This window comes from Chanos chanos, chromosome 5, assembly GCF_902362185.1.
Source record: "Chanos chanos chromosome 5, fChaCha1.1, whole genome shotgun sequence".
Taxonomy (NCBI): domain Eukaryota; kingdom Metazoa; phylum Chordata; class Actinopteri; order Gonorynchiformes; family Chanidae; genus Chanos; species Chanos chanos.
In genome coordinates this window covers 40,183,315-40,202,904 of record NC_044499.1, presented here as the reverse complement: position 1 = coordinate 40,202,904, position 19,590 = coordinate 40,183,315, and the positions used below count along the sequence as shown (strand labels likewise).

Genomic DNA, 19,590 nt, shown 5'->3' with positions numbered 1-19,590 from the left:
CTACTGTATGTGGGGTGAGAAGAAAAGGAACCAAACGCTGATGATAGTAATAATACTTCATTCTTTTACATGATTCATTACAACCAGAAACAATATACTGTACATGTTTTTTCTCTATGAATAGCTTTACATTATTGCAAATTAGAGTTAAATATCCAAGAGATATCCAACAAAATGAGAATTCAATATAATTTATGACATATAATATGATGTTGCTTACAATTGTTTTTTTCTGCAAATCTGGTTGGAAAATCATACTAGATGGACATGAGGGATGATAGCAGCTTGGTTATTACAGTCTCTGGTTTAGCTAAGACAGATAAAAGTGCTTTTAAACTTCAATGGTAACATTTCTCTCATTTGATAAACCCATGAAAAAAAAATGCTTTTGAACATGGAATTGCCTAACTTTTCCTCAGGCTAAAAGATTTAGTGTTGCCAGATGATGTTTTATGTAAAGGGCTATTCCTTATCATTGTGGCAGTGCCAGGCTGCTTTTTATAACACAATATTCTTATAACACTTAATAGTATTGGCAAGATCAGTAAAACTTGTTGAAATGTAATACATGTCACAATAATAACGATGTAATAAGCCCTTTATAGCAGGTTCTATTGCACCTTATAACATACTCTATTACAAGTTACATGCCTCTTGTACCACTTTCATGATGTAATATGCTTTAAAGTGTAACATGCTATAAAGTGCCGTTGACAGTAATGTAGATGAATTAAAAGCAACACGTATTTAAGAGTTACAGTTTTTTTTTGCCATCAATGTTTTAGAGAGGTCTAAGATGGTCTCTTAGAGAGGTCTAAGCCTCACCTGACTGTTTTGGTGTGTGTGTGTGTGTGTGTGTGTGTGTGTGTGTGTGTGTGTACGTGCATGTGTGTGTGTGTGTGTGTGTTTATCCTTCCTCATGTCCCTGAAAATTCTTTCCTCTCTTCACATCGCTGGCCTGATGGGAACTGATTGTCAATGGCTTAAAAAAAGAAACAGGAAGGAGAGGATTATGTTTGGCAAAGAGGGAGCAATCGACATTTATCCATAACATTTGGCCATAATGGCACACTTGACACTTCTAGATCAAGCAAATGAGAAGCCAAATGTTTTAGTCAAAAATGTAAATACTGTGATTCCCACGTATAATATTGCTCAGGTGCTGTAAACGTATGATTTGATGAAGACTGAAATGGTATTGTATCGCCACAGCCCAGAATCAGCAAATGCTAATTAAAGAACACTTTGGATTGCTTGCTCCAAATAACACATACATCCACTAAAACCTTATTCTTTCTTACTGTCCAGTCTTTTTATCTATTTATTTTCTTCTTCGCGGCTTGCTGTTGTTATCTATTTCCCCCTTGTTCCTCTTCTCATCTCTCCCACTCCTTCTCTCCTTTTCTTACATTTATTACAACATAATGATAAAAAAACATTATCAAGAGAAACATCATTAGTCAAGTAAAGGGATTTGGCAACAACCTCAAAATAAATATATGACAAAAGTATAGGCCTACAGTTCTTGTCTATAATCTAATCAGCTAACAAATGATTAGCACAAGTGAACAAATAAAAAAAAACATCACATCTTGTTTCAGCTTGAACTGCCTGTCCTAATGGATACAGACAGGGGCTCCTATGGTCCTTAGCCAAAGACTCAAAGGGAAGAGAAGTTTTGTGTCTCCGTGGCAACGGGAGTCTATGACACTTCTTGCAAAGCATCAGAAGGATGTATACAAGTCGATCCAAGAGGGAAAACAGGAAATGGGATAGCTTCTCCACAGGGCCACAGGGAAAGGGATTAAGAAGAGCGGCAATAGTTATCATCATCATCATCATCATCATCATCATCATATGCTGAGACGTTTCAAGTCAACTCCATTTCAACACCAGTGAATTAGCGAAATTCATCTGATTTTGAATGCCAATTGAAAAAAAAAAGGTTCAGCACAATTAAGTTCTATTTCTCCTGCTAAATTTCTGAGAGTGAAATGGATTTAACCCAAACCCTGCTCTTAATTGTGTTTCTTGGTGTGTGTGCTTGCACCTGTTCCAGTTATTCATGAATATAATTGGCACACTTTGCAGAATTATTGTCCTATTTTAAGCTCAGGTTTCTCCTGATTTCAATGTCTCTCTATTTTGCTGCATAGTTTCAGCTTACACCTGGTTGTTAGGTGTCTTTTCACGGTTTGATCTCCATGAAAACATAGATCGCTATATGACTCTGTCAGTAAATGTCTTTTGTGGGAGTGGCTAATAGGGAGAGAAGATGATTGGTGTGTGAGTAGCCCTAAGGGGCCCGGGGGCGGGTCTAAACAGTGCAGGACTGAGTAAAGGAGTCTGAATGATGGCGGCCGGCCCTGGAGCATGGCGTATGGTCAATGGGTTGGTTGCCATGGTGCACAAGGTAGCAGGGGTCAAAGGTGAGGGGAGAAAGCCCGCAGTCAGGGTTTTTGAGAGCTGCTTCTGGAGAGCCAATTTGGTCTGAGAGAGAAAAAAAAAAGACACACTGATTAAGTCATTTTATCCATTCATCTCTCTCCACAGCTGTTCACATCTACAGAAATCTGAAACTGAGACTGAGTACAAATCTGAGTATGTTTTCTCTCTCTCTCTCTCTGTCTGTCTGTCTGTCTCCCTCTCTCTCTCGCTGTCTGTCGGTCTTTCTCTCGCTCTCTGTCTGTCTGTCTGTCTGTCTCTGTGTGCGTGCGTGTGTGTGTGTGTGTGTGTGTGTGAGTGCATGTGTGTGTGTCTGTGTTGTGGCTATTTCTCACTGTAGCCTGAAATATCTCAAAGAGGAATGAGTCCTGGTTTGAGACTGTAACAGCTGTATAAATAAAAGAAAAAAGACTGTGCAGTCCTCTGTGTGCGTGCGTGTGTGCGTGCGTGCGTGCGTGTGTGTGTGTGTGTGCGTGAGTGTGTGTGTATGTGTGTGTAGGTTAAAGATTAAAGAGGACATTCAAGAATGTGCCCAACCATTCCCAGACCATGTCTTTTTACTGTCAGACAGACAAGTTTAAGTCAGCAGTTCATGAGAGCAGAATTCATCGCTGCGCAACCAGTGCCTATTTCTTCTGGCTTTCTCTAGAGACACTGCTGTCTGTTTCAGGCCTCTTGAACATCCAGAGGATCATTTACCTCTGGCCTCACCTGACAGGTAACCATGGAAAGGTTGTAGGGGGAGCACATTCCCCCGGGGGTGAGGCCAGCCCTGTCTGAAACCCCCGAAAATCTCACACTCTGCAGAGGGGAGAGAAATGGGGTGGAGTAGAGGGCTGGTTGAGGGTATGTCACATGTATGTTTGACTGTATGTGTGTGTTTGTGTTTGAATTTAAATGTGTGCGAGACACATAGAGAGAGAAGGGAGAGAGAGAGAGTGACTCACCGCTAGCACAGAGTTTGCTGGATTCTTGTTATATGGACTAAACTTTGGTTTGGGGGGTTTTCCAGCCAGTCTGTCTTTGTGTCTTCTACTGCTCATGTGCTAAGGAAGCAATTGAAGCAACATTATTTTGAGAATTACTTGAAGAAGTTGATATATAGCTATGAAGACCAGGTTTGTCAGCAAGGAAAAGGCACAGCATGCACACGCACAAACATACATATACACATATACACACGCACACACACATGCGCGCGCACGCACACACGCACGCACCTGTTTGAGCTGTGTTTCCGAGTTGACTGCAATCTCACACACATTGCAGTGATAGGATTGGTTGGATGAGGTCGTGCTGTTCTTGTTGCCATGGCGTTTTGATCGTGATGTCACGCGAGATGAGATGATCTTTCCCCCTCGTCGGCGGGGCTGCACGCTCTGACCCTCTAACATCAGCTTATGTTTGGAGCCTGGAAACATGACACTGCCAGTCAGTCAATCAAACAGTCATCTGAAGTATACTTTACAATTACAGAAGCCTAAAATCACACAGCAATCATTAACACAATGAATATAGCGGCAATCTAGGTAACAACCTTAGGACAGCATATTGAGTCAGGCTGACAGAACAGACAGAATGAAAACAGAAAAGTAAAATGATGCAGACACGTTGAAACTCCTGTGAAAAATGAACCCTAACTGATACTTTACCACTATAATGGGCCTCTAGCTGAGAGGAGGAGTTCACTGTGACTTTGCACACAGGACAGTGGAGGTGCTGTTTACTGCTCTTCTTCCCCTCTCTCTCCTCCTCTCCTCTCGTCAAAGGGTTGTTTTCCTCCCCCTTAACAGAGGGTTCAAGGTCCTGGTGTTCTGAGTCTGACCCCTGTGTTGGGAGGTCCAGAGTTGGGTTGCTATCCAAAGTGCTTTCAGAACCCTGAGACCCTGGAGAGACCTGAGGGGAGAGCAGCGTGGCCATGTCTGAAGAAGAAGTGTCTGAGATGGGTGTGAGCATGACGGAGCTCCCCTGAGCCTCCTCCAGCTTCACACGCCCCCCCAGAGGCTCACACAGCATGCCTGGGGGGAGGGGGCATGAGGTTAGACATGTTAGACAATTATTCTCTCCCTCTGTCTATCTCTCACAACGCAGTTAAAATGCAAAGGCTCCAGAAGCAATCAATACAGATGACAACTGCACCTCAGTCACTGTAATAGTACAATAATTCCTCTTCATTAACTTACTGAGTCTGCTGAAAATGAGGTGTGAGGGGAGCATTGTGTGTGTACAGGAAAGTCAGGAGGGATTCCTGACCGATGACTGGATTAAATGTAACCAATCAATGAGCTGATCAATACCTAGCAGCTCTTGTGAGCTTATTAATAGAGTGGCACTCAGCAAACACACTGCTCACTCCTTCTGTGTCTCTCAATATAGTCTGACCCACCAATCCACCATTGTTATTAACAAACAGTTGTGTATTCACAGTTCTATCCAGCCAACCAAGTGTTATTCCCTGTGAGAGTCAAATAAACACACACATACACTCTCTCTCTCTCTCTCTCTCTCTCTCACTTACTCACTCTCACTGTCTCACCTGCTCTCTCTGTCAGATTAGCATCCATCAGAGTGGGGAGTGACCTCGTCTTCGCTCCCTCTCTGTCTCTTTCTTGCTCCCTCTCTTTCTCTCTCTCTCTCCCTAATGCCATTCCATGGCTCCTCTGTTTGTTCTTCAGGTTGTCTATGGCTTTCAGCTTACGTGCGTGTTTGTGCCCTTTATAGTGAGCCTCTGCTTGGTTCTGTACACAGAGGGGAAAAATAAGAAAAACAACAGTCACAGTGTCACTGACCTAGATCACATACATGCATACAAGCACACTCACTCACACACACACACACTCACACACACACACACACACACACACACACACACACACACACACAGTGTGAAGCACAGAGGTACAGGATGTGATGGAGTGAGGTGAGGCCTGTGAGAGGAGGAGATAACATGCACACTCTTCCAAAGACAGAGAGACTAATCCTGCTTATAGACAGATATGGCATCTATCCTCCAGCTCTCAGTCAGTCACTTTTTTCAATTGCATTAAATGACTGGTCAGCTCTCAGCCAAGAGCATCTCATCACGCTTAAAGGCCATTGATAAGGATCTATGGACAGGTCATAACAATTGCTTTGCTATTTACTGCTCAGTAGATGCTGACAGATATATGCACGGTTGCAACTGCACATATATACGCACACACACATAAACACACTCACACGCATCACACAATATCCTATGCTCTCTCTCTCTCTCTCTCTCTCTTTCTCTCTCTCACTCACTCACTCACACACACACACACACACATCCACACACACACACACCACGCAAAGAGAGAAATACAGGTACTTGAAGCTCCACATCACGCTGAGAGGCCCACAGCTGAAGGAAAACATTTTGTCCTTGATCGATCAGGAAATGCTCAGCATGTTTGGGGCAGATTTTTTTTTTCCCCGGCTGACAAAAGAACTCACAGAAATCACATCAAGGACAGGCTAAGGACCCATACACTCATTCAATAAACCAATAGATGCAGTTCAACCCATGGTACAGGCCAATATCTGGTCAGGTCATTACAGTACAGCCCAAAAACAGCCCCAAATGACTGCTTTGTTCCGTTTGTTGCCTTATCATCCAGATCCACTTTCACACATCATATACAATGTAAAGACCAATGACACACATTCTGTTGCAGTGAACAATATATAATATAATATAATATAATATAATATAATATAATATAATATAATATAATATAATATAACATAACATAATATAATATAATATAATACAATATAATATAATATAATATAATATAATATAATATAATATAATATAATATAATATAATATATGAGGCAAAGTGGTTTCTATGTATCACATGTATTCATTTAACTGTAACTATTATTCACAGTGACTTACAATTGCTTTAATGTCATAGGTTGCATGACTCTGATGTCTTAATGTTAAGTGCTTCGAGTGACATGCTCAAAATTCATTCAAACATACAATGCTTTGGTTATAAGCCTGTTCTTTCCCTACTGCTATGCTGCCACTACCCCAATTCCAATTCATGTGAATAGAAGTGGAAACAAGTGTACAAACTCTTTGACTTTGCCTTTCAACAACATGAATAGAATGTGTGAATTTTCGAAACAACATTTAGAAAAAAAAACATGTTTTTCTTTTCATAACGGTGACTGGAAGCAAAGAATAATGTGTGTGTGTGTGTGTGTGTGTGATGCCTCTATTCACCGGCTTTAGGGACTATGATAGCGGCCGTGATAAGAGAGCCATTAAACACACAATAGAGCCCCTGCAAAGCCTGAACACCACAGGAGAATACACACAGGAACTGTCACACGCACACGCACACACACGCACACACACGCACACACACGCACACACTCAATGTCACAGGCTGGATCTGTACAATAGAAGGAATACATACATATACACACAGACACAGACACACAAACACACACACACGTCCAAACATTCTCACACGCAGAACATGTGCACAATGGTACACAATAGCTCATGCACATGTGCTATATTGTTCAAAAACCCTTATAATGATTAAATAGTCTGAAGTGGGAGTTGAAAGGCAACTGTTTCACTGCATCTATCTTTTAAATGTTGTCGTCTTAACCTCGGTTTCTGCAGTTCATCAATGTGGACAAAATGACAGTCAAAATAGCAAACATAAACAATGCACCAAGTTCCCGTGCATTTCCAGCAGAGATTCAGGAAAAAAATCCATTGTTCCACTCAGGACACACAGAACACACTCAGAACAGACGTCGCTTACAGATATATGTGTCTCTTTAAATCATATGATGGTTTGTGTGTGTGGATTTGCGTGTGAATGTGCATCTCTGTGTGTGTGTGTGTGTGTGTGTGTGTATAATCACTTCTGATTATGCACACATTCTTTCCAACACATTCCACTCGGATGGACAACCCCTGGGTGATCTGTGAGGGATTTCACGTGTGTGAGCGTGAGTGTGTCTGTGTGTGGGAGTGTGTGGGTGGGTAGAAGGCGGTGCCCACACATCACCCCCCAACCCCAACCCCCTCCCACTTTACCCCAAGTGAAGCTGAGTGACAGTGATGGTTTCACGGTTAGGGGGCACAAGTCTCACGATGCTTGAATGCCAGCGAGAGACAGTCATTCAACGCGGAGCATGTGCGTTTTGCCCTCTCTCCAAATAACAGACAAAAACACACACACACACACACACACACACAGAACACACATCCCTGATTTCTCTGCTCTTACTCTTTCAAAATAACGATATAGCCGTTATTTGAGTGACGTAAACATGCACCGAATCATTTTGACGTGACCTCTCTCCTTCTCTCTCTCTCTCTCTCTCTCTCTCTCTCCCTTTCTTGTCTGTCTTCAAACCTCCAACGCATCCAAAACCAACCCGTATCCACTTCCTTGCTCAAACCCAGACTCCTTGGTCAGATGTTCATTGACTGCTGGCCAGGCTGCAAGCACAGGGAGAGGACAGGCATTAATGATCTCAGGCGGCACGCAAATATCATTATCTCAGTTTACTGAAGTAAAACAAAAAGTCTCAAATTCATGTACAGCCCAGCCATGCCTTGTTTTTTGCCGCAACAACGTGAGGATGTTCTTCTTAAACAGAAAAGTGTGCAATTAGAATAGAAAAGACTAATTATGTGCTTGGTTATATATGCAAACTCTATGGCACTAATGCTGTGCTGTGATAAAAATGTTGCCCAGTCTATCGGAAGACATGGGGGACGCGGCTCTTCAGTGGTAACTGCCGAATTACAGCGGAACTCGGCCATTGTTTTCGGCCATTGGCTGAGATGCTGAGAGAGAAATACACAGCAGTGACTAAATGAATTCAAAGTGATGTGAATTATCAGTCTTCACAAAAAGGATTGAATTTATTCATAGTCTTCAAAAAACTGGTGCCATCAGCTATTCATGGAACCCTAGGGCTGTGTCCTTCATACTGAAACTACCCAATTTCTCACACACACTTATACTCATAGATACAGGTACACACACACACACACACATACACGCACACACACACATATATATATCTAACTCATAACACATGATAGGTTCGATTTGAAATGAAGATCCAGGTCCCTTTTTCCTACAAACCGCTCTCATTGGAATTCAGAGTTTTTCTTTCAGGCCATTAGAATGCAAATGAATGATCAGATAACTATCAGTACAAATCGAGCAAAAATGAATCAAATATCTAGGGAAGAGACGAGAAGAAAGAGAACAGCTTTCCTTTTTGGTTTGTGCAGCTGAACAGTTTTAAAGGAACATGTGGGGCAGGTAAAGGGATTCGGTAACAGAGAGTACAGAGAAATTAAACTCTATTGATTATCGATTATCTTCTCACTCAGTCAAAGTACGGCACTGGAATAAGAAAAAGTCACACAGAGGTGCCCTCAGCTCCCCCCCCCATTCTGTCTCCTTTACATCTCAGCCCATCACAGTGTGTTTGCATTTCTCATGAAACGCTAGATTAAATGGGCTGAGAAGAGAGGAGAGAGACATAAAAGACATGAAAAGAGGAGTAATCAATGTGAAAATGAATAGAGATAAAGTGATATGATGTTCTTTTGCTGTGTGAAAGAGTGGCACGCAGTTGGAGGCTGCTAATCAGCCCTAGCAGGCCATCCCCAAATGTAATTAGCTCCTCTATAAAGAATAATCTTGCAGACAAGCTGAGAATCTCCACTCCATTGTCCTGTCTGCGTGCGTGTGTGTGTGTGTGTGTGTGTGTGTGTGTGTGGTGTTTGAGTGCTTGTACACTGTAAGTGAGGAAACTGGCTTGCGGATTAAAAAAAGAGGGAGAGAGAAGACATCAAGAGGATGAGAGAGAGAGGAAAACAAGTTCTAAATGAAATATGAAAAGCCTTGCCATTTTTTGGGACTTCCAGATAAGTGGACACAATCCATACAAGATGGTAATAGCTTGTAAATGTCACACACACACATACACACACACACACACACACACAACAAAAAAGGAGAAAATAGAGAGACAGACAAGAGAAGTTTTTCTCACTGACTGTAGAATTGAAGCGCAGGTGGCAGATGTTGCAGGAGATAATCTGTTTCTTCTTGAGCGGTTGAGCCACACCAAAGGTGTGGTTAATAACTGCTTTCTGGACTGGGTCCATCTGGTTAGAAACACAGTAACAAAATGTGACTTGCAATGATCAACTTCCTAATATACTCAATATAACTAAATACTGGTCACCGCATACTAATCTGAAATGCCTTAATTCTCTTTAAAAGTGCTAATACAACTAATGCAGAGTACTGTTTAGCTGACCAAAGCAAGTGGGTTGTGTTCTTTGAAGAACTAAGCAAGAAATAAATGCAGACTGTATAATTTTAAACACAATAGCAGAGTACTGATTATTGTGGAGGTGAAGCAGCTGGTTTGTTATTGGCCTGAGGAGCTAAGCTCAATTCACATAATACCAGCGCAGACAGATAAGTTATTACTTAACATGCAAAGCTGGTGTGAGAGGGAACATTGTGTGAACTACTGCGTGTCAGTTTGGTTGATAGCCTAACTGACATGTTACATGTTAAATTTAAAACTCAGTCATTCAAAAGCACTTCAGAAATATTCAGTGCTACCATCTGAGCTGATTTTGCAGTTTTGACGTGAACTGGGCTTTTTGCCTGCCATTCCCACTGGAACTCTCTTGTCTCTCACCTCTCAGCATGACAGCCAATCAGCTCTTTAATCTCAGACACTGATGAGAGTGTCTGACTGTATTTGCTTCTCCGCGGGAGCACGGGCAGATGGAGATCTCAGTTCACATCAGTCCCTACTCTCTCTCTCTCACTTTTTGTTACTTCTAAGTCTGTCTCGTTCTCTCATTTTCTGTCTGTCTGAATGCGGTGTGTTTACAGCTGATGAGGAGAACTGTGCCTGTACCTGTCAGTCCCCATCTATATCCATTCACACCACAGGTAAACCAGATTCTGCTGATTGCACTAACACAGCTTCATGCATTTACACGCCTAGCTAAAGACAGAATGATTTCAGCGACTCACTATAACTGATAAGATCACTGACTCTTGGTTGACCTAACTTCGTGGGTGAATGTGTTCAGAAGAGGCCCTTCATGAACAGAGGAGGTTATGTAAAACATCCCCTCTTTCTGACAGTGTTTGAATTATTCATTCAAGTTAGGGTCTCGAACAAGACACACACACACACATATGTGCACACACAGTACTGACCGTGTTGAAGTTGGGGAAGAGACTCAGAGGAGTGGAACCGTTCACTCTGAGTGGTAAGAAATGCTTCAGATCCAGTTGCGGCTGCAGGGAGCGACCAGGAAGTGGCAGTGATGCCAGGAGAGGGCTGCCATGGGCAGGACTTCCTGCAGGGACAAATAACAGGTCATTTTAAAATTAAAAAAATGCTTCCTTTGATTCATCCCTAGCTTCATGAATATTCCATGTGTATTAACCGCACTCAGTACAGCTAACATTAATCTACAACACAATCAGTGGCGAGTGTTTTCAGTGTCAGTGTCAGTCTACAGTCCTAGCGAATGCTTTTGTTTAGAAAAACATTGAGCCAGAACATGCAAACATCACAGTCACACAGAGCCACGCCTAACTGAGACATGAACACAGCTTACAAATAAAGTGACTTCTATTCAGTTTAGAGTTTTAAAGCTTGGTTTTATCTTGGTTCATTCTTATTCAAGTAGCTCACAGCTCTTTTCATGATATACTTCTGTGACGATGATGATGTGGAAGCTTTCTTCTCGTAAGAGAGAACACATTTAAATATACACATTTTATTGTAATATAAAGCAGAAATGTTGTGCAGAAATGTATTGCGTATACTAGCATACCAAAAAAATGCAAATGCTTCTAAAGAGAAGTTGCAAAATGTTAGGTACACATTAGGACTCATTCCCATGCGGGTTTTTGTCTGGGAATATCATGGTCTGTTACATTTGCCAGTATTTTTAGCATTTTGACATTTTGAGAGTCTGGTTCTGCTTCCCTGCTATTACCATTTGTATGTTTTTAAGTGTTTTGCATAACACAACATTTTTTTTCCCTACAAACACAACAAAAAAAGAAAAAAGAAAACAAAATATGAGTGAGCGGTGTCTTATTTCATTTGTGCATATCTCTGACGGCGTCCCAGCAAAGCGCTTTTTCGCACGGACATTTTCGGGTTTCCTTTCAGCCCATTAAATTCCTTTTGATCTTTAGCGAGGTGAAAGCTTCCCGTGGGAGAATATGCGCAACACACATCAACAGACAATCAGGATTAATTAAAAAAAAAAAAACTTGCCCCTTCCTCTCTCCCTGCTATTCTCCTATACGAGTTCTTACTCTTCCACCAGTTCGCTGTCTTTATCCCCCTTTCTTTACTCTCAACTGTTTTTCTTTACCCTATCGTCTCCCTACAGGACTCCTTCCAAATCTCTGTGCTCTCCTCTGTGTTCTTCTCCTCGTCATAACCATAGATATGACTGAGCATGTATCACAATTTAGCTTTACTTTTTGATTAGCGTTATGACTGACAATTAGTGAAATGGGAAGGATATTTAATTACATATATTTGTAGTTAACGCTAATTGGTGTTTATACCTCCTGTTTTTAATTGGTTTAGACTCGTGGTAGCGTGCACCGAATGCTGACGGAACTTTTCACTGTTTCCCATATCCAACTTGCAGGAATTCGTGCTATCGGAAAAAATGTCCCTTTCAAGTGAAATATGAGAAACAACATTTGTCCACAAAGCACTTCACAAAAATTCTCTGTTAATAACGCACGCAGGAAAAAGGCTCGTGTTCACTCAGCTGATAGAGTTCAATAAACTGAAATCATAAAAAAAATGTTGCAGAGTTTAAAACAATAAACACGGAACAGATTAAAAAGTGACTTCATCATGGAAATGTGAAATATTTAGAGGTTTGACAAGCGCTTCTGAAAAGTCATAAAAGAGTGTTTTATGAGCAAACTTAAATGGCATTGTTGTTGTTTACTCGGCCCTGCAGAGAAAAGAGAGCACTCCAAGAGTCACCGTTATTTCCACCTGCCCCAGAAAAGGAGAGTGTTTTATCTATTATATGACCAACTGCCCCACTCTATTATATGACCAACTGCCACCTCTTAGGCCCTTTCACCCAAGCTCTCATCTCATGACTTCACCTGAGAGACAGGCACAGGAAAATACCAGTGATCCACTGTTCTTGAGACAGAGAAACTCAAGCTCAACAGAGAAGAAATACATCTTCAAATAAAAAGCAAGGAGCAGATGAAAAGCCACAACAAAGACTTAGCTGAACTTTAAAACTGGATACTTTAGCCAGACAACCAGCTGTGACAAAGGCCATTTATACCTGTCCTAGTATTATTGCCTTCTGTACAAATTGAATTTAGGTGATAGGCATCACCTTGTGTTAATGAGATACCAGTATTCTCCTCACTTCACACATAAATCCTGTGGTGGAGGTGTCTAAGAAGCATTAAAACAAGAACTGAAGACTCATGATTGTGCTGTATATGACTGTGAATCTGTATCATGATGCCTAATAAAGCATTTTGCCTTTGTTAATTATCTATGTCTAAACATGCAGGTGAAAATGCGGGCCAGTGCAATGTCTTGCAGGCAAACCTGTCTTCACAATCTACAGAGACACAGCACTGCTACCATAACAATGCATTGACAGCAGCTTTTCAAGAGACTCTCGCCTGTTTGGAATCGATATCAGTGTCACCTTGAACAGGACAACGTCAGGGCTCTCCAGCAACCACGTTCATTGTGAGGAAATTACAACCCTTGACAGAAACATTTCCTTGACGTTATCTGCACATCGGTTTTTCTACACCCCGTGGTGCTGAAGAGCCTACATACAGTGGCAACGCTTCAGGCAATCCGTCTTACTTCAGAGAGAACTAGAGGGAACTCCTATTATATTCCCAGCACTCAGCCAAGAGTTGTTCAGTCTCTTTTCTAATCAGTGGGGGGTCCACAGGGTTGGCTTGTTAGGATGAAGAGGAAAGCGGTTGGCTTTATGCTTTAGGGCTGTTATGCATCACAACAACCCCATGGTCGTATTTGTATCCCATTGATTTTTTTCCTGACCCCCCCCCCCCCCCCCCCCCCCCGCCACTCCCCCCATAAAAAACACAATCTCATCAGGAAACCAGTTCAGTCAAGTGTACAGCGGCTAACACAAAGATTGTGTAGGTCGATTTCCGTCTTTACTTGACGCTGTTGTCGGTGTGGTCAGAACATTCTGTTAAATGGAGCTCAGGAGAGGACAGAGAACGGTGACGTTGCCCCGACGTCTCCTCACAGATCACACCAGATATTCACAGTTGAGTGAAAGTCAAGTCATCTGTGTGACTTTATTACATTCTGTTACACAATTTCTACCCAGTCCATTTAAATTTGATTTCATATTTAGTCAAAATTGCATTGTAAACCACCAAAACGCAAATATTTGAGATGTGGTTGATATGGCTGAAGAGGAGCTGTGATTTATCAAGGTATAGCTTTTTTTTTTTTTATACACGATTTCACATTATTGACTAGTTGCTGCTCATGAATCCAATATGCAAGCATTTCAGCACCAGCAGAAGAGCCCTGCGTGTTACTCACTTTGAGCACCTGACACTGCACAAACAACAAATGTACCAAGAAAGACACAACATATCCATGTTTAAAATGGCTGTTCAGATCTCTATGAGAAGAACTCGAGAGAGGATTATGAGCTGGAATGGAGAAACCGATCTCTCTCCCTCTCTCCAGCTCTCTCTGGCAGTGATGATAGAGTGATGGAGTGAGACTGTAGGCTTAGACTAAAATGGGTCGTTCCGCTTAATCTGCTTGTCATGGCTGACTTTTGGGGACACAGATTCTTTTTCACTCAGTCTCTCTCTCTCTCTCTCTCTCTCTCTCTCTTTCGCTCATCAAAATTGATCTCATTAATCTTCTAGGCACTTACAATAAGTAGCTAGATGAGAAATGTGGAAAAAAAAATATAAAACCTTCAAAACCAAGTGTCATCTTGGCTTTGACAGTTTCTGTCTCTTCTCTGTCAAAGAGTCAACTTGGTTCTGTTTCATTTCAAACATGTCTGAATGAGGAAAATAAGAAGAGAAATAAATCTTGACCAAGGCTTTGAAGTTAAGCATTCATACGGGATGTTCCTTGGGGGAGAAAAATGTTTCTATTTCTAGGTAAGCTTTCAAAAGACCTCAAAATGGAGGTGCAAAGGGACAGCTTATGCTATTCTGTGACTGTTAAGCCTTAAATCTTAAAGTGTCAAATTCCTCTGGGTTAAACCACAGACGAGTTGCATGAATAACTTCTTGTTTGGTGACAGAAAAGCAACAAACAAGAGCCTCACTGCAGTGACTTTTTTTGTGCAACCAAATGGTAGTACACAAACTCAGTGGGCTCATCATAAAATTACCTTGATTGTTTGTTGATACATAGATGCTTTTTGGTGTATCATTTGATTTTTTTGTATATCTCTATGAATAACGCTTATCTTCGGTAATGATCTAAAATTCCATAAATTAACTGTGCCTTTCATAGGGTCTTTTTTTGTCACAGTTTCCCAAAATAAATGTTTTATGTGAAGCTATTTGCGCTCAGTCAGCCAAACAAAGCTGCGCACTAATATATTTTACTATGATTCAAAGTGTAAGCAAGGGGGAAAAAAATGGTAAATATAAATATCTAATGACAAAATGTATAAAATTTTCAGTTACAATGAAATTCTTGTTGCAGTGGGCACATAGATCAACAAGGTTGAAAACTTCTTCTTTCAGAATAAACACTGACACTACCCAGTCATGTTAAAAAAACAAAGCAAAAAAACCAAAAAACTGAACAGTCTGACTGAGAAAATCTCAGCAGACAAAGAATATTAAATTCTGCAGGGTCGCACTGGCCAATTTAATAGGATTAAAGCCTGTTACAAAACACAGAAAACATCTCTTCTGCTGAAGTTTCTCAGTGACATAAAAACACAATGTCTCTTTACCAACATGTATATATTTAATGAACATTGTATATACAAAGTATTCAAATCATTGCAAAGAGACAGACAGGTGAAATAAATCTCAAACAAGATCGACGACATTGTTATTACGCATTCAAACACTAAGTAATAGCATCTAAATGGTATCTTAACAAAAGATTAAACCTAAGTATTTCTAATATTTGTTGCAGACATACCTTTCTCCAGCACAATCATGTTCCACAGATTTCAGTTAAAAAAAGCTCAGTCTCTAGCATTGCTGTCAGAAGTCTATAATATCTGTCCATATAAACTCCATCAGACATTATGAGATAAAGGTCATTTCTAAGACGAACAGAGGACTGTCATGGCTCACAGTTTGGTGGTCAGCGTTAAGCTTGCATTGTTTGTGGTCACGGTTGAACGCTAAAACTCAATGAGCATGGCAATCTCGTTATGTTCAGATTGGATTGGCTAGTTAGTTGAGGATTTGATGCAAATAATAGCTTCAGTAAAGGTCATAAATACAAAGACAGACACGGAGATAGAGATAGGATTGCTTACTAATCTTCTGAATGCAATTTAGACCAGTTATTCCTGTAGCATCCACTTTTTCACCTTTAAGATGCATGAAAAACAGGCCATATTCTCACATTTATTTCCCGTTGTTTAAACCCACTGAAAAAAAGACTGCTGTTAGATGAGTAATCAAAACACTAAATTGCGTCATCCCAGGTACACGACACTCAGTCAGTTTGCTTGACTGAAAAAAAAAAAAAAAGACTCAGGTGACTAAAATCTTACTGCAGTGACATTTCCATTATAGACAGGTTCTGAAGAGAATCAATCGAAAATGTGTTTTGGGAAATGAGCATGTGAGTGTACACACACACACACACACACACACACACACACACACAAAATGACAAAATGAGGGCTTAATCTTCCTATTTTCACAGGAGTAGGTTTTAGATGACTCATAATCTTAAAGTGAACCATTTGTGAGGAAAAGAGGGAGATGGGAAAATGTAGCTGAGGTAGATGTAGACAGACAAAATAGAACAGAGAGAGAGAGAGAGAGAGAGCGCAAAGTTAACAAAAGTACATTAGTGTCCTATGTTACAATAACAGATATTACACGTACTACAAAGACAAGATCAAATATACCATGAATGCCTTGGTGAAATATTGCTAAACAATTAAATCAGTGAAATAGGCAGTGGACGCCATATTGCAGAGTGCCTTTTCTGGCCTTAGTGCAATAGAAAGGAACAGAGCAGCTGGACTTAGCCACCTGGGCAGCCATTTTACCTCCAGGCGGCTGCGCACAATTAAGAGGACATCACCTCGGAACAGCCGGACTGGGCGGGAAAGAGGGTTAGAGGAGAGAAAAAGGACAGAAAGAAAAAAAAGGGGGATGGTTTGCAGAGAGGAGGAGGAATGGAAAAGAAAGAGACAGATTAAGTGGGAAGGATGGGTAAAAATAAGGATGTTGAAGGCTTGGGGAGAAGAGAAAGAGAACAGAAAGAGGAGAGGAGAGGAGCAGTATGTTAATTCAGTGGAGAGAACTGGAGGAAATTTTCACTTTCAATTTGTCTCTCAAGATTTCTTGGTCAAAATGTGTCTTTTCGACCCTTACTTAATGCGAGCGAATTAGGCCTTCATTGCTCAAAAGCAAACAGAAATCGTGCTTTTTTTTCCCTCCTCTTCTCAAAAGTGAACTTATTAACTCTGCTCATTGCAGTTCAGGCGAATGAGAAAAAAAAGCAATGATTGATGAATGCTACAATTACGGGGGAACAGCTGCAGAGCAAGGCTTAGATTGAGGGTTCTAAATTTAACCGCGAGGGTGAATCATTTAAAAGCAGCCATCATTATTATAATCTAATTGTGCCATATGTCAATCACACATGCCAAGCAAACACATCTCACAAAATAATAGTTATGGTTAGAGTGCGAGCAGAGTGATTCCCATTAGACTTTGTTTGGAGTGCAGTTGGCTTGGTTTGATTCTGATTAGTAGAGTTAAAATCGGTTCAGTGCATTATGATTAAACACAGAATTCTTTTCAGATAAACTCATATACATGTTCATATTCATAACTCCCGTTCATAAACTCAGTTCATATTAACACCTTCTCTGATTGAAAGTGATTTGTAGGGCATAAGTAAGAATCAGACAGACACACAGAACCTCTACAGATTTCCCTTGTCTGTATTCACAATGCCCACCCATGATAGTCCACCAGCAAAACTCTTAAAATGGAGGACAGAGTTAGGGATGAAGAGTTACTCTCTCTGAAAAAATTGTATCCAGGTGCACTATACTGCTGGATACTACAACCTGCACATCCAGAGTTTGGATTGATCTCAGTGGTACTGACTGGAACCTTTGAATGCAGTGTTGAGGTTCCGTATATGGCCATTATAGCTCTGGAGCTGCAAATGACAACCACTTTGGCACAGAGAGGATAGTTAGTTCTGGCTGTTTCACACAAGCATAAAAAAAACCCTGAAAAGCCCCTCAAAAGACCCAGAATAATCAGAAAATGTCATGTTCTTCACACTTCTATGTTAAATAAATCAATTTTATTGTGGGTTATGGCCAACATTGCCAGCAGCAAACAATCACTGTAAATGACTGTGTTTTCTGGTGTGCAAAGACAAGTTGCCTGGCTTTGTGTTTGCGGTTTATATTGGTGTGTTAACTAGAGTTGCCTGTGCTATACAGTTTATAGAACATTCCGGGAACGCAACGTAAAAAAAAGTGCATTGTTTAAATGAGTTAACGTTGACATGCAAAACAAACACACATTAAGAAATTTACACATTAAAATCTGATTGGACAGGACAAGTTCACTTTTTCTCTTTAATTTTACATAAAGTTTACAGGGTCATATAATCTCGTATATCTCTTGACAAAACAAAACAGCATTAGGGCAGATACAAGACAAAAGAGACAAACGAAAGCTTTTTGTCAGATCAATAAAAATATCAGCCAGCTCATACACTAACAAAACCAGAGTCATGAACAGCGGCTCTGAAGATTTTTACAACTCCCTAAAAAGATCAGACTTACAAAAATGTCATACCTAGACAATACACCAATTTTAGTCATGGAAGACACTATAACACTGTTACAATACATTTTGTTTTTTTGTTGTTTTTTTACAGAGGAGGCTGTAAAAGCCTGATGGATATCCTTCTGAGTGTAATAATAATAATAATAATAATAAAAATGTGACTCTAACTCCAACTTATTTTCCAGCCCATCTGAATGTCTGTCTTTCAAGATTTACTGAATCAAGGTTCATTACTTTAGACTTAGAATATTGCTTCTGTCCCATTAATTAATAAAAATGATAAGGATTCATCTGATTGTACATTTTGAGGGGTTAACTGTCAAGCAGTTGATTGTCATATTCCTTATTACAGCTAAACTAGTGAGTAATGGTGCATGTGATAATACATATCAGGATTTGATCTTAATTACATTTATACGTTCAGTTCATGCAAGCGACATACAACCTTGAGATGAGTGTAATTTTTGTGCTTCCAAAGATCAAAGTCATTCCAGAGTAATTTTGCTATGGTTTTTTTTTTTTGTAATAAATGCATGTATGTTGTTTGTCTGTATAAACATACACATTTATTGGAAAGAGGGAAGAAAGAGCTTTAATTTAAGCCTGCATCCAGCCGATTAGCTCAGACAACATGACAGCTGATCAAAAAAAAAAAAAAGATTGAGCAAAATTAATTGGTGGGATGGTGAAGGTCCCCCCCACACCCCCACCCCCCCCACCCCCCCGCACCCGCTTTGGGGGCTGGTTATCATACATAAAGTTTGATGTTCTAATAAATTACAGTTTTTTATTATGGGAAAAAATGGTATTTTAAATGAGGCTTATTCTCTTAATTTCACCTATTCATGATGTATTTACCTTCCAATGCATATTTACCCTCTGATGCATGATGCAGTTCATGGTGGATAGCCTTAAATGATTATCATTGCACATAGAGTGCTATCGAATTTCACATTTATAGATAAAACATGAATCAAAAACCATCATAGAGAAAGTTATTTTAGATATTTTAACACTCATGTGGTGAG

General features: G+C 40.4%; 1 protein-coding gene across 1 annotated transcript in view; it reads right to left on the bottom strand.

Moving 5' to 3' along the window:
• Window positions 1-2,259: 2,259 nt before the first annotated feature.
• LOC115812516 (zinc finger protein 385C-like) overlaps window positions 2,260-19,590 on the bottom strand; it is a 39,035-nt gene continuing 21,704 nt past the window's right edge. Inside the window, exons 3-10 of the mRNA XM_030774994.1 lie at window positions 10,715-10,857; window positions 9,523-9,633; window positions 4,982-5,183; window positions 4,098-4,463; window positions 3,666-3,856; window positions 3,393-3,491; window positions 3,157-3,246; window positions 2,260-2,490 (exon numbers count right to left, since the gene is read on the bottom strand). Coding sequence (XP_030630854.1) covers window positions 2,260-2,490; window positions 3,157-3,246; window positions 3,393-3,491; window positions 3,666-3,856; window positions 4,098-4,463; window positions 4,982-5,183; window positions 9,523-9,633; window positions 10,715-10,857 — 1,433 coding nt within the window. The remainder of the gene's footprint in view (window positions 2,491-3,156; window positions 3,247-3,392; window positions 3,492-3,665; window positions 3,857-4,097; window positions 4,464-4,981; window positions 5,184-9,522; window positions 9,634-10,714; window positions 10,858-19,590) is intronic.